Below are 12,876 nucleotides of genomic sequence, written 5' to 3' on the forward strand. Positions count from 1 at the left end.
CTTCATACAGAACACAATGGTGAGTGAGAAATGTATCCCCGGTAGGGTTTAAGATTTTCCGGGAATTAGCACATTTTAAATTCCAGGAATCTTCAGACCTTTTCCCGGGCTTCCCGGGAATTCCTGTTTAAAAAAAAAAAAGTGCCCACTAAAATGCATTTATATTAGATACGTAAATAGCCATTTTTACACAGAGGTCCCCAGATGTCCCTATTGTACCCACCTATCCTGTATTCCTAGTAAGCATTGGCACCTATCTATTTGCTATTAAATATGGAAGAAAATGATCAGATTGATCAGATTTAGAACAAGATGTTCCATACCATATATATCGGGAGATGCTTGGGTTAGCCACCTGTGTAACACTGGTACTGCTGCTGGGGTGTTCTGTGTTTATGACGTGACGTTACGGGACTGTTTGCTCTTGTTTTGGGCATTCTTCTTGGTCAGACAGACCACCATGTGTTGTGCCGTTAACGCATTAACTTCTTCATTTCTGGAGATGTGGTGGAGTTGGTAGGCTTACTAAGCTATCATCGTCTAACTACCCAGGTTCCCATGAATACCAAAATACAGTCGCCCCGGGGCAAATCCTAAACGTAACCTCAGTAAACTATGCCTAACCTTATTCCTAAACTTAACCTCAGTAAAACTATATTCCTAACCTTATCCTCAGTAAAACAAATACAAGAATACAAGAACCGCTTGTCTGCGAAAGAAATGGGGTTGACGTGTTTTGGGGCGAGTCATCCGTTTACCGTTTCCACCCGACAGTGCGGGCAGCAGCACAGCGCAGACTGAACATATGGCACGGGAGGTCCAACCTGCGTCCTACGACAAACTTACTGGCCTTCTCCTTGTGTTTTATTTTGTTCATTACTTGTTGATGGACAGGGGGGATGTTTATGAAAATACGGAACAAATTGCATCCCATATTGGTTCAAAACGGGACGATGGGACCCTGGTCGGTAACGCGGCAAGTAACTTGGCCAATTATAATAGTAATTCTTCCGTGCTGTACACAGGCCTTTCTACTAATTAGTAGTCATTTCTAACAAAAAAAAAACAACCTTCGGGATCCCAGGAACCGAAGCCAATTCCCGGGAGGGTAAATACCTCCGGGATTCCCGGATCCCGGGATTAAACCCTAATCTCCGGTGATAAAAAAACGCATTGAAGGTTTCCATATACGAGTGTCTGAAATATCTGAAGTTCTCCTTGGCACCAGCAACCTGCTAATTGGTTTAATTAAAATTCCCTGCAAAATGTGCTGAGGCCTACATGTTGCCTTCCTCCGTCATTATCTGGACATACTGTTTTATAAACCAGTGTTATCAGCTGGTGCCACAGAGAGAAGAGAAAGTTTGGCATTGCAGAGAAGCACTCTACAGGTTCTTAACTGGATTACAAAGGGGCTTTTGAGTTTTTCAATCAGATCCCTCTGATCCCACACACACTTACACACACACACACGCACACGCACACGCACACGCACACACACACAGGCTCATGGGCACTGATTAGGGATGAAAAGTTAATCAGATTACAAGTGCCTTAGGCTCACATAGATGCCATGGTATATATGACAATGTTTTGTCTAATATTGTTTATGAACAATTTATCCCACGCTCATAAAATCAGTTCAATTTCGATTTTTTTTTTTTTAATATTGTATATATTTTCAATACAACCAATTGCCAATATACGGCAGCCACCTCCAATAAAAAATCATGTTTGCCCTTTCCTGAGTTTTTATGTTTTTATGAGGAATACTTGTCAAATCCAGAGGCCACATAAAAAATGTAGTTTTATGATCACTTTCATGAATAAAAATGTCTCTTTTTGCTGTCCACCCTCCATGTGCATGTACTGTATGCCAATTCTCAATTACCATTGTTTCAGCCTGTCTGTTGACAGACTCGAGCACTAATTGATGAGATAGATGAGGTTTTTGGGACTGGCCTCGTGTTGTCCTCCCCACTGACTGACTGATGTGTTTCCAGGGAGAGAAGGTGAACTATGAGCGCTTCAGGTACTGGCTCCTGCAGAACAAGGAGGCCTTCACCTTCTCCAGATGGCTGCTGTCTGGAGGCGTGTGTGTCACCCTGACCGACGACAGTGACACGCCAACCTTCTACCAGACCCTCGCAGGTGTCACACACTGTAAGTAACGTCAACACGGTTTGTTCAGGAAAAATGCACGTACGCTCACGATATTACATGGAAGGGCCCAAATTCATAAAGTTTCCAAATGTTAACAAACAACTAAAATAGCAGATCCACAACGCTCACCTTGATATTCATCATATGACGAAGTATATAGGGCTTCAATGGCTAACCAATGGAACAGGTGGCAGAATGTATAAAACGGTACACATTTTGTGAACATATATGACCACATGGTGTCGCTGAGCAGAGGCTTTGTGGTTCGAGCCCTGGCTTTGTGAGGTATAGTTTTCCCCACTACAATGTGACAGACACACATGTCATTGTGTGAGTAATTTGATCTAGCTACCACAATGTTAATCTGGTAAGGCTTTTGCTTCTACAGTAGATGGTTTTGTTTAACTAGACATTTCAAGTTTTTCTGTGAAAAATCATCGTCATTGTTATTGATGAGCAGCACTCTTTGGCCCGATCTGTTGGTGAAATGAGGCTGTTCTCTTGTGACAAGAGGCAGATAATTTGCAGTCTGCTCTCATGTCTCTATCTTTCTCTCTCTCTATTTGGTTCTGTTTGCTGCCATTGCTACACTCTTTCTCCCTTTCTCTTTCTATCTGACTGACTCACTCACTCACTCATTCACTCTCTCACTCATTGTCTGTATCTGAGTTGCTCTCTTTCTCTCATGCACTCCCTTTCCTTCCCTCTTTCTGTCAGGCTCTTTTTCTCACTGACTCTTTTTATCTTTTTGTCTTTCTCATTCAATCTCTCTTTGGCTTGCTCTCAATTTTCAATAAAATTCAAAGGGGCTTTATTGGCATGGAAAACATACTGTCCGTCAATATTGCCAAAGCAAGTGTGAAATTAAAAAAAATAAGACATAGGCTGTGCCTACTCAAATAAAGAAATGTGTAGCTGTGTAAAATTGCAACATTGCAATCAAATATAGTAGGTATAATTGAATTAGAAATATAAACTGAACAATACCTCCCAGGTTCTTTCCTAAGGAGTGTTGAGTGGTTATGGAGGGGCTGCTCAGGTGACGTAGTGAGCCGTACTTTGTAAAGTATGGCATGGTCATGAAATGAGCACAGAGTTGGAGGAGGCAGACTGTGTGTTAAAGTGGTGGAGAGACACTGCGCTGGATGTTATTAGAAATAAGAAAATGTCATCACATAATGAAATATAGACATTTGATCCATAAATGTTGTGATATCACTTTGAAATTATATCGCTCCTAGTTCAGTAAAATATCTCCCACCTCTTAGGGTTGATACAGTATTCTTCTACAGTAGATATTAAAGTAAAAACTTAAAAGTCTTTAAAACAATGCACAGTCCCTTTGTCCTTGAGCAATGCACTCAAAAACCTAGCTTGTGGCAATGTCTTCCATCAAGAAGTCACATCCTTCTCTCTCTATGATTAAGACCCCCTCTGCCCTGGCTTCCTCCTCTCTTTATTAGAGCTTCAGTCAAACAGGGTGCATTTCTCCTTTCCGACATGTCGCCTTTCCGACGTTGACGAACCCTATACCTAACCCTAACCCTAACCCTAACCGCACGCGGAAGCCACTAGTCGGAGTGGTGAGATGTCGGAATGGAGAGTGAACACCAGTCAAACAAGCCATAACATATAAATATTTAGTTGTTTGACCACTGACGGTGTGGCTGGCAGTTTCTGTCAAAGAACAAGTCTGGTCAGCTACAGTATACCCTGGATAATTGGGGGAGAGAAACTGGGGCTTCTTAGAATGTAATGATGTGTTTGAAATAGAACAGCTGGTGGCCAGTAGTGCACTGAAAAATACAATGAAATAATGTTCTGAGATGCAGAACTAATAAAGATACACTATAGTAGATAGTTTCTAATATTACTGACTAGGCTCATTCTAATCCCCCAATGATGGTCAGTGATCACTGGGGGATTAGTCATCACTGGTGAGTTCTCTTGCATCCATTGCCACTAAAAGAAGGTTCTGTGGCAGTGTTTCGTAAAAAACATACAGTACATCACAATTAAAGGTGCAGTAAGTGATTTTGTTTAATGAGTGCTAAATAGCTCTATATTCTGATACTGATCATTGAGTGTTTGCGCAGTAACAGGGGTCTCCCCGTCTCATCCAGTTCTTTAGTAAACAGAAAATACGTCATTTTGAGTTCGGGAGTCCAATTTCATCCAATCAGGAGAGATAACTCATACTGGATACTAGCCTTGTTCCCAGCCTCACTCATCTGCGAAGAGAAGAGCCTGGTCACGACCTAAACCAGCGAGTGTCTATAGGGACAGGACTTACGTCGTACGTGTTTCCCCCGGAAACAATATTTTTTGACCAATCACAACACCCGTTTCATTTGCGGAAAATGTTAACGGATTGGTAAAGCATCAACGTCATTTCCTTCGGCGGTACTTCCGCCAAATTCAGCCACTTCCGCCTAGACAACCAACAGCCCAGGTCTTGCCAAGCGTGACTGGATAAGTAAGTGAAATTGGAATTGATGACACAAATAAATAAGCTGACAAAATTGGAACTGGAACACTATACATTTTTAAACTGATAAATGGGTACTCTCTCCTGATTGGTACAACAAATGGGCACAACCCACCTGAAAATGTATTTTCTGTTTATTAAAGAGCAGGAGAAATGGAGACACGCGGTTACTGAACAAACGCTCTATAAGCAATGATTACTATCAGAATATAGAGCTTTAACTGTTCAACAATAAGCTTTTTGTTTTAATGAAAAAATACCACTTACCCTACCTATTATTATTTTTGAGGTTTTCTGTGGTTCCAAAAATACAAATATCTTGTGAGTCAATAGAAAAAGTAGGCCTGATCTGCATGCTATCTAGAGACAGATTGCTTATTGTGGTACTAATTATTAATTATTAAAGGGGAAATCCACCCATTTTCAATATTTAACTATGTCATTAATATAGCATAAAGGAGTTGTGTGGAAATAAGAAAAAAGTTCCCCCCTTTCTGTGTTGCCTTGAACTGGAGGATTGATTTTGGGTTTAACATTGCAAATTACAACATGATGAGTCATCATGTTGTAATTTGCAATGTTAAACCCACAATCAATCCTCCAGTTCAAGGCAACACAGAAAGGGGGGAACTTTTTTCTTATTTCCACACAACTCCTTTATGCTATATTAATGACATAGTTAAATATTGAAAATGGGTGGATTTCCCCTTTAAGTCCCATTCATTCTAAGTGGTATATATGTGAGGACACATTAATCTGTAAAGTTAAGGAGACTTGTGAGAAATAATTATAAATTGTAAATTGTTCAGCATGCATGCTGTTGCTGTAATGCCTAATTCATGGAGTTTGAGCCACACACAGTGGACAGCCAGGCACATGGCAGCCTCTGCCAGCCCACTTATTGAAAAGTCAAATAAATACATCTCAGTGACTTGACTTGCTGACCTCAGGCCTCTGCACCTCCCTCTGAGATGCATTGAATGGTGAGCAGAAAAGCAGGCCAATAGTAAATGCTAAAAACTTTGCAGTTAAGTACATTTGGCAAGTTTTGGTTTTGCCAGTCAAACAGAGAGAAGCTGGAAAAATGCGGTCTTGACTTGTCTTCATGCCGGCCAATCACCAAGACTGCCTGTAATCTGCCTGCTCCCAGATTAGCCTCTTAACACTGTGTGTGTGTGTGTGTGTGTGTGTGTGTGTGTGTGTGTGTGTGTGTGTGTGTGTGTGTGTGTGTGTGTGTGTGTGTGTGTGTGTGTGTGTGTGTGTGTGTGTGTGTGTGTGTGTGTGTGTGTGTGTGTGTGTGTGTGTGTGTGTCCATGACAGCAGGTGTGTTAAGGGTGTATGTGAGGTGTACGTAACCAGTTCATGGTGCTTTCCAGAATGCGGGCAGAAGGCTTTAGGTTGACAAGAGGTCTTAGTTTATAAAACATCTTCAGCGAACTAACAAATGACATTGGCGGATCCTCACATCGGCGGATCCTCAGGGAACCCCGGGATTACCCATTGTCGCAGCAGGATGACTTAGCTTGGGTTTTCTTTCTGTGATTGTGGTGTGGAGTTTACTATGGTCCAGGCCAGCTGTGGCGACACATGTCCTAGTATGTTTGGTGGAGAATGGTATGCTATCTCTGCTGCAGCTCTAAGAAAATCGCACCTCTAGGTGGGTACCACAGTGCAGGGGTTCATACCGCGGATCCCCAGATACATGCAGTATTTTGACACTTGTCGGGTGGAAACCTTGTATGTCCAAAACTGTTCCTTTTTTATTACTATTTAAAAAAGTAATAATCACTATTTAAAATAGTGAGAATAGCCGATCTACAAGCTTGTAGATCTGCTATTTTTGCTACATAAATTGAAATATGGAGATACAAGGTGTCTGCCCAACAGCAAGGATATACTGTATTACACCCCATATCTGTTGTTGATTTTGTATGAATTATGCATTACTGTTGATACTGTAGGTGGGGAGTCAAACGTGATCTTGCTGATCACGATAGTAATTCTTGTATAGTTTCTCACTGTGTTAAGTGCCAAGAGAATGAAACGTGAAGCCGCTTGATCTTCTGTTGCTGTTATGTGGTTGAATGTTTGACTCGTGTCAGCATCATCATTGTTCCCTGCTTCTGATTTACACCACTCTACACACTAACATCCTCAGTGTTCGTTTATTTGCATTGTCTGGTTTAAATACATTTTATTGTGTTAGAAAGTCCTTTTATGAGTGTTTTTTATAGAAAACATGTTGCAAGCAAGTCAAATATACCCTGTGCTGTTACAGTGGAAATACTTTGAAGCTGAATACAACTAATGCATTTTGACATAATAATAAGGTGTCTGGACCACTGAGCTCCAATGTCAAACCCAGTTATTGTTATAAACATGTCAACAGGGATGAAGCGGTCGGTGTAATGATCTATGATACCGTTAGAAGCTGACTAGCTGCTAAAGCCTAGCGTGCTAAGCTAAAGGTTTTCACAGGCTAGTGGCAGCGCTGAGATGGATGAGAAGTGTACAGTAGGCGATGCACGGTGGAGGTAATGAGTTTTATAGATTAGCAGTCACAAGGTTGCGTTGCAGACCTGACTAATGCCTGGCCAGATGAGCAGGTATTTATTTCCTCTCCTATGGCTACCAGGACTAATCACTGGCTTTCCACCCTGCAGTCAATAGGCATAGCTATCAGTCACCCATCCACCTGCATGCTGGAGTTGATACATGTACTCAGTGGTATTAATGCAGTCCTACTTGAAAATCTCAGTCTGGATGAGATAGATAGAAGATAGATTATTGCTCAGGATGGGTTTATTGTGCGGAGCATATGTTTTATTTTGTAAGGGCTAATGTTTTCAGCGAGGATGCCTAAAGGCCTGCATGTCTATGTGCTCCTTTAAAAATGGACCAGTCACATATTATTTCCTCTATTCCACTTCTATACAGCCCCATCCCTCCGTAAACCTTCTAAATCATTGATTGCATACTCCTGCAAATCAGTCTCTGTCCCTCCCTCCCTCGCCCCTGTTGTCCATTTGTTAACACACTTCCCTGAACATCAGGAAGGAGAATGGAGTGCTAGGTATAGTAGGTGGATGTAGTCAGGCTATTGGAACAGCTGGTTGCCAATCAGTTCAGGGTCAACTGTCTGTGTGCTCCACTTGAACTGTACAGGACTTAATGAGGCCTCCAGGAAGAAAACTCCCAAGCAAATAAGCAAGGCCACCTGTTTCAGACCATACTTTTGCTTTGTTATAAGACCACCAGCAAGCAAGTGATGCCACAACCTATCAGTCTGTATGTGTGTGTTTTTTAATCGCTGGACAAAAACAATCCACACCGTTTTATCCCCTGAAATTGGTTGCTGTTTGATTTGTGTCACCTGTGTTCTGACACCTGTCATATGTCACTGCTCTCTTTCACAGGCTAGTTGGCTAGCGGCTAAATCCTATTAGCTAAAGCCAAGGGATTAGCAGGGCAGGGTTCATTGTCCCCAGCCAAGCTTTCACATAGCTATATTTGTTGGAGTCATTTAATTGTTAGGCTATCCATTGGCTATTACATGACTGAATGTGGGCCGAGTGTGGAGGCATGATAGGGTAGCTGTCACTGTTTCTGTATAAAGAGGAGCAGCCATTGCCCTCATCTTGTTGAATGTCAGCCCAACCGTGTCACACACACCGAGATGTAATTTAACAGGATTGATAGTCTGCTCACTGTGCCCCTTTTGTGACTCACATTGTTGTTCACTGTGAACAACTCGGCACATAATGTATCCCCTGATATCACAATGTTATTGAACTGTAATGGTTCAACGCCTCGGGCGGCAGTGGCTCAGGAGGCAGAGCGACCGTCTGGCAGCCTGAAGGTTTGTGGTTTGAAACCCTACCGACTCCTGGCTTTGTGTTGAAGTGTGTCCTTGAGCAAGACACTGAACGCCTAACTGCTCCTGATGATCAGGTTGGTGCCTTGCATGGTTGCCTCCGCTGTCAGTGACTCAGTGTGTGAATGTGACGTGTACCACATTGTAGCACATAATGTGTAGCAGTGTTCCGCTGTTGCGGTGTGTGTGTGAATAAGTGAATTAAACATGTACACTGTGAAGCACCTTGACTGGTCTGAAAGGCAAAAAAAAACGCTATATACATGCAGTCATTTTAAAGTATGTATATTTATGTAGTTGTATCGTTATTGTAAACGATGGTCTGTCCTTCATGAGGCTCCAAGGATGAAACAAATATTGTAACAAATGAAGGAACACAAACAGTCATGTTGGAATAATCCCTTTTTGTCTCCTGCAGTGGAAGAGTCGGATATCATCGACTTGGAGAAGCGCTACTGGCTGCTGAAAGCTCAGTCAAGGACCGGACGCTTCGACTTGGAAACCTTCGTCCCACTGGTGTCTCCACCCATCCACGCCTCACTAAGTGAAGGTAATGCAACATTTATCAGGATGGACAGCAATGTTTTCAGTGGATGTAATGTATATTCACTAGATCAAGGGTTCTCAACTTTTTTTATGCCACGATCCCACATGGCGACCCCACACTTTATTCATAGTGCAATTTCAAAGTAGAAATAAAGCATATCTTAAAATAAAAGCATACATTGTTGGACTTGTATATGAATATTTATTAGAAAATAAAGCAGTCATTCCTGCAGATTTGTAAGCCTATCAATTAAATGAACTAAAACGTTACAATATATCAATACAAAGCAACTGAAGTGTTAACTCACTGAGTGCCATTAACGTGTTTCACGTGTTTTTACCGCTATGGCGCTGGGTGCAATTAACGTGTTTGACGTGTTTTTGAAAAAATAGTAAAAAAAAAAAAAATATATATATATATTTATATATATTATTTTTTTGAAAAACATGTTCAGAACCCAAGATATCATCATCTGAAGATGTGCAGCTCCATCCACTCCTTGTTTAACTTAGAACTGAAAAGGGCTGTATCTCGCTTCCTAAGCACTTTGTTTTCTGTGAAAAAAACTCTGGCACTTTTCAGAATCAATTCTGAAATAATTCTGGCAATCCTGGCACTCAGGGAGTTAATTAATCACCCGAGTTTGTTAATGCAGCTCTCAAATAAATTGAGACCCCAACAGCACCTTCCCATGACCCCACTTTGTGTCGTGACCCATAGTTTGAGAACCGCTGCACTAGATGTTCAAGCGTCACACAGGGATAGCTCAATCAGCAAGAGATATGGGGTGGAGGGAGCGAAAGTGCTATATATACTGTATATTGCAACCAGGGTGAAACCATAGACGTTTTTTAGTTTTTTGTTAACCTCCTATGTATCCAGAAAATGTATTATTTCTTCTGGCTTTTTTGCGTTTATTGATAGTGTAGTGTAGAGAGACATGAAACAAGGACAGAGAGTAGGAGACGGAGAGTGACATGCCTGGCTCCGGAATCGAACTGGGGACTCGCTGTCAGGCATCAGAGCCTATAGTATGCACGTGTGTTTCCTCCACCCAGATAGTCTGGGAATTGGATCTGGTGACCTTCAGGTCACAGGCATGTGTTTCACTATTATCGAGTTTGTTAGTTTAGTTTATTTTGATCCACATCAACAATTTCACCAAACGTACCACACTATAATCCAACAGTTCATGCTGATTGATCAAAAAGGCATAGGCTGAAGCTCAAAGCTTATTTAACTAACTATTATCGAGTTCCGCAAGTTTCACTGAAGTTAGTATCAAAATAAAATGTGGGGCATTTCGCTCTCAAAATAAAAACCTTTCTGCGAGTGTTCTCTCTGTTATCCTGGAAATACATGGGGTCTGAGGCCCTTTGTAGACCCAACATTGAAATGGCTGTGCGCTAGACAACTTTTACCAAACCGAATACACAGAGAAACAAAACTTAACAGTTAGCTCAATCTCACTGTAATTAAGATATTCAATAGAAATTCTAATGTTTTTAATGAAAGATTTAGCTACTACATCTGCAAACCTCCCATGCAAACTGCTAGCCTAGCCACTTAGCCGGCTCTGCTCTGCGAGACTCTGTCTCATCAGCACAGCTGATTTTTATATTTTCATTAGGTGTGCTGTCATGCTAGAGCACAGATAGAGTGCCTATTTCAACCAATCAGATTGCTTGGTCGGAGCAACCTGTTGTATAATGACTAATAATGTTGATCTTGGATTGCAGGCTTGTTTCATGCCTTTGATGAGAATCGCGACAATCACATCGACTTCAAAGAGATTTCTTGTGGTCTGTCTGCGTGCTGCAGGGGGCCCGTCGCTGAAAGACAGAAATGTGAGCCCTTCCATCTTTTCTATCTATGATTAGTGATTCCCTTAGGTGTTTTACAGATACGTTTTTATTTTAAGAAGAAACTGCTGCTTATCTTCACTGAACTGGGTTTTATTGAGTTGTAGGTGCAAAAGTTTCTCTACTCTTGTTGTCCAGATTCAGTTGATAATGTGTAGCTGTTGGTACATAATCATCTTTGTCATAAAAATGTCATCAATGCTTGAAATTACATTTGCACGCTTGGAACTGGCAACATATTGGAACGTGAGATTCAACGGCTAATGGCCTAAACAATGCACCTTCTGTCACACAGATGAATACAAATGTATAACAGAATGTGTTTGTTGCAGAAAAGACGCCCTTTGGGTAATTTACAAGGATGTCATATACAGTACATGTTGTGTTGTGTTCACAGTTTGTTTCAAAGTGTTTGATGTGGACCGAGATGGAGCTCTGTCTCGAGATGAGCTCCACGAGATGGTTGTGGCACTACTGGAGGTGTGGAAAGACAATCGCACGGACACGCTCTCCGTAAGTATGGACAGACTGAAGACACATTGTGCGACACATGGATATATAGACACACTGTATGACACATTGGATATATAGACACACTATATGAGGACATATTGGACATAAATACTGAGTGACAAATTGAACATATGGACACATTGGAAATATGACACATTTGACATACACACTATGAGGACACCGGTACCTTCTTTTTTCAAGGTGAAGTGTACATTTCATTGAGCCAATGTTTAAATGTTGGAGCCTTTCTTTTTCCAATGGGTCAAAATATATATTTTTAGCTGTAATCAGACCATGTAAAATGTGGTTATTTTCTCAAATGTGTTTGGATTACCTACAGTATGAAATTTGGGAGATAAGGAATATAAGTTGAGAAGTGGTAACACAAAACATGGCCAACGGGTACTCTGACAATGGGTATAACGGGTAAAACGGGCATGCATTCCTTATTTGCATCATTGCCAACGTGCATCGTTCCCGAGTAAGCCGGTACCCAACGGGCACCTGTCTAGTGTTAAATGATGTTACATAACAAGATGACAAACAAGGGGAGAAACGGTACAACGGTAAACGGTGCATGCTGTTGTTGGCAAAATGCATATTGTGTGTTGGCTTTTAGAATGTAGAAGGTCTCATCAGTGTATCACAGACAACTTCAACAACAATAAAATGTTGTGTGGACACAACATAGGCACATAATTCCCCTCATAAAAATTCCTTCTCTCTCTCCGCCCTGTTTCCTGTCTCTCTCCATTGTATCTAATAAAGTAGACATGTTTAAAAATAAACATTAAAGAGAGAGAGGGAGAGAGAGAGAGAGCCAGAGAGAGAAAACAGTGTAAATGAGAAGTAGTGTTTCTGACCCAGTTTCCTGTTGTGAAAATCAGCCATTTGCTATGATCTCAGAGGTATGGCTGGGGGGCTGACTCTGTTGTGTGTTTTAATGCCAATTCTTTTCAGGTAGAATCATTTGTGGTTGTCTCTAAATTATATTTTCATTTTTATAAGAGCAAACAGGAGCTCCACGGCCATTGGCAGACTATTAGGAAAAGTATAAAGACAGACAGTGTAAAGAGACACAAAATGAGAGAAGATGCCGATGGTATTTGATTCATACTTTATGAAGTCATAAACGGCAAAGAAATGTTTACGTGATATATCATTAAACCAATTATTTTATTCAATTGTCTGATGATTTGATTTATACATTTTACGTCGTGTCACCCCTGTATATCGTCGGTGTCCAGGACGAACCAGCTAACTAAGAGAGGAGGAACACGGAGCAGCAGGGTTTTTCTCCCGGTAGTCTGTTAAAACTATGCAGTGTACCTGTTTATCACACGACGCTAATGTTATGAAAACAAGTAATTATATTTCTAAAATCTATGAAGTGTTTAATGAGGAGAGCAATGTGACAAGAAGAAAGGAG

The 12,876-nt window shown here is 41.2% G+C and overlaps 1 protein-coding gene across 3 annotated transcripts in view; it reads left to right on the top strand.

The window, feature by feature from the left end:
* Positions 1–12,876, top strand: part of usp32 (ubiquitin specific peptidase 32) — a 79,942-nt gene that overhangs the window by 30,264 nt on the left and 36,802 nt on the right. For all 3 annotated transcript variants that reach the window (XM_084065387.1, XM_084065388.1, XM_084065389.1), the window contains exons 5-8: positions 2,004–2,163; positions 8,944–9,075; positions 10,812–10,919; positions 11,332–11,447. In XM_084065387.1, coding sequence (XP_083921513.1) covers positions 2,004–2,163; positions 8,944–9,075; positions 10,812–10,919; positions 11,332–11,447 — 516 coding nt within the window. The remainder of the gene's footprint in view (positions 1–2,003; positions 2,164–8,943; positions 9,076–10,811; positions 10,920–11,331; positions 11,448–12,876) is intronic.

The sequence above is a fragment of the Gymnoscopelus microlampas genome, assembly GCF_963454915.1.
Source record: "Gymnoscopelus microlampas genome assembly, chromosome: 8".
Taxonomy (NCBI): Eukaryota; Metazoa; Chordata; class Actinopteri; order Myctophiformes; family Myctophidae; genus Gymnoscopelus; species Gymnoscopelus microlampas.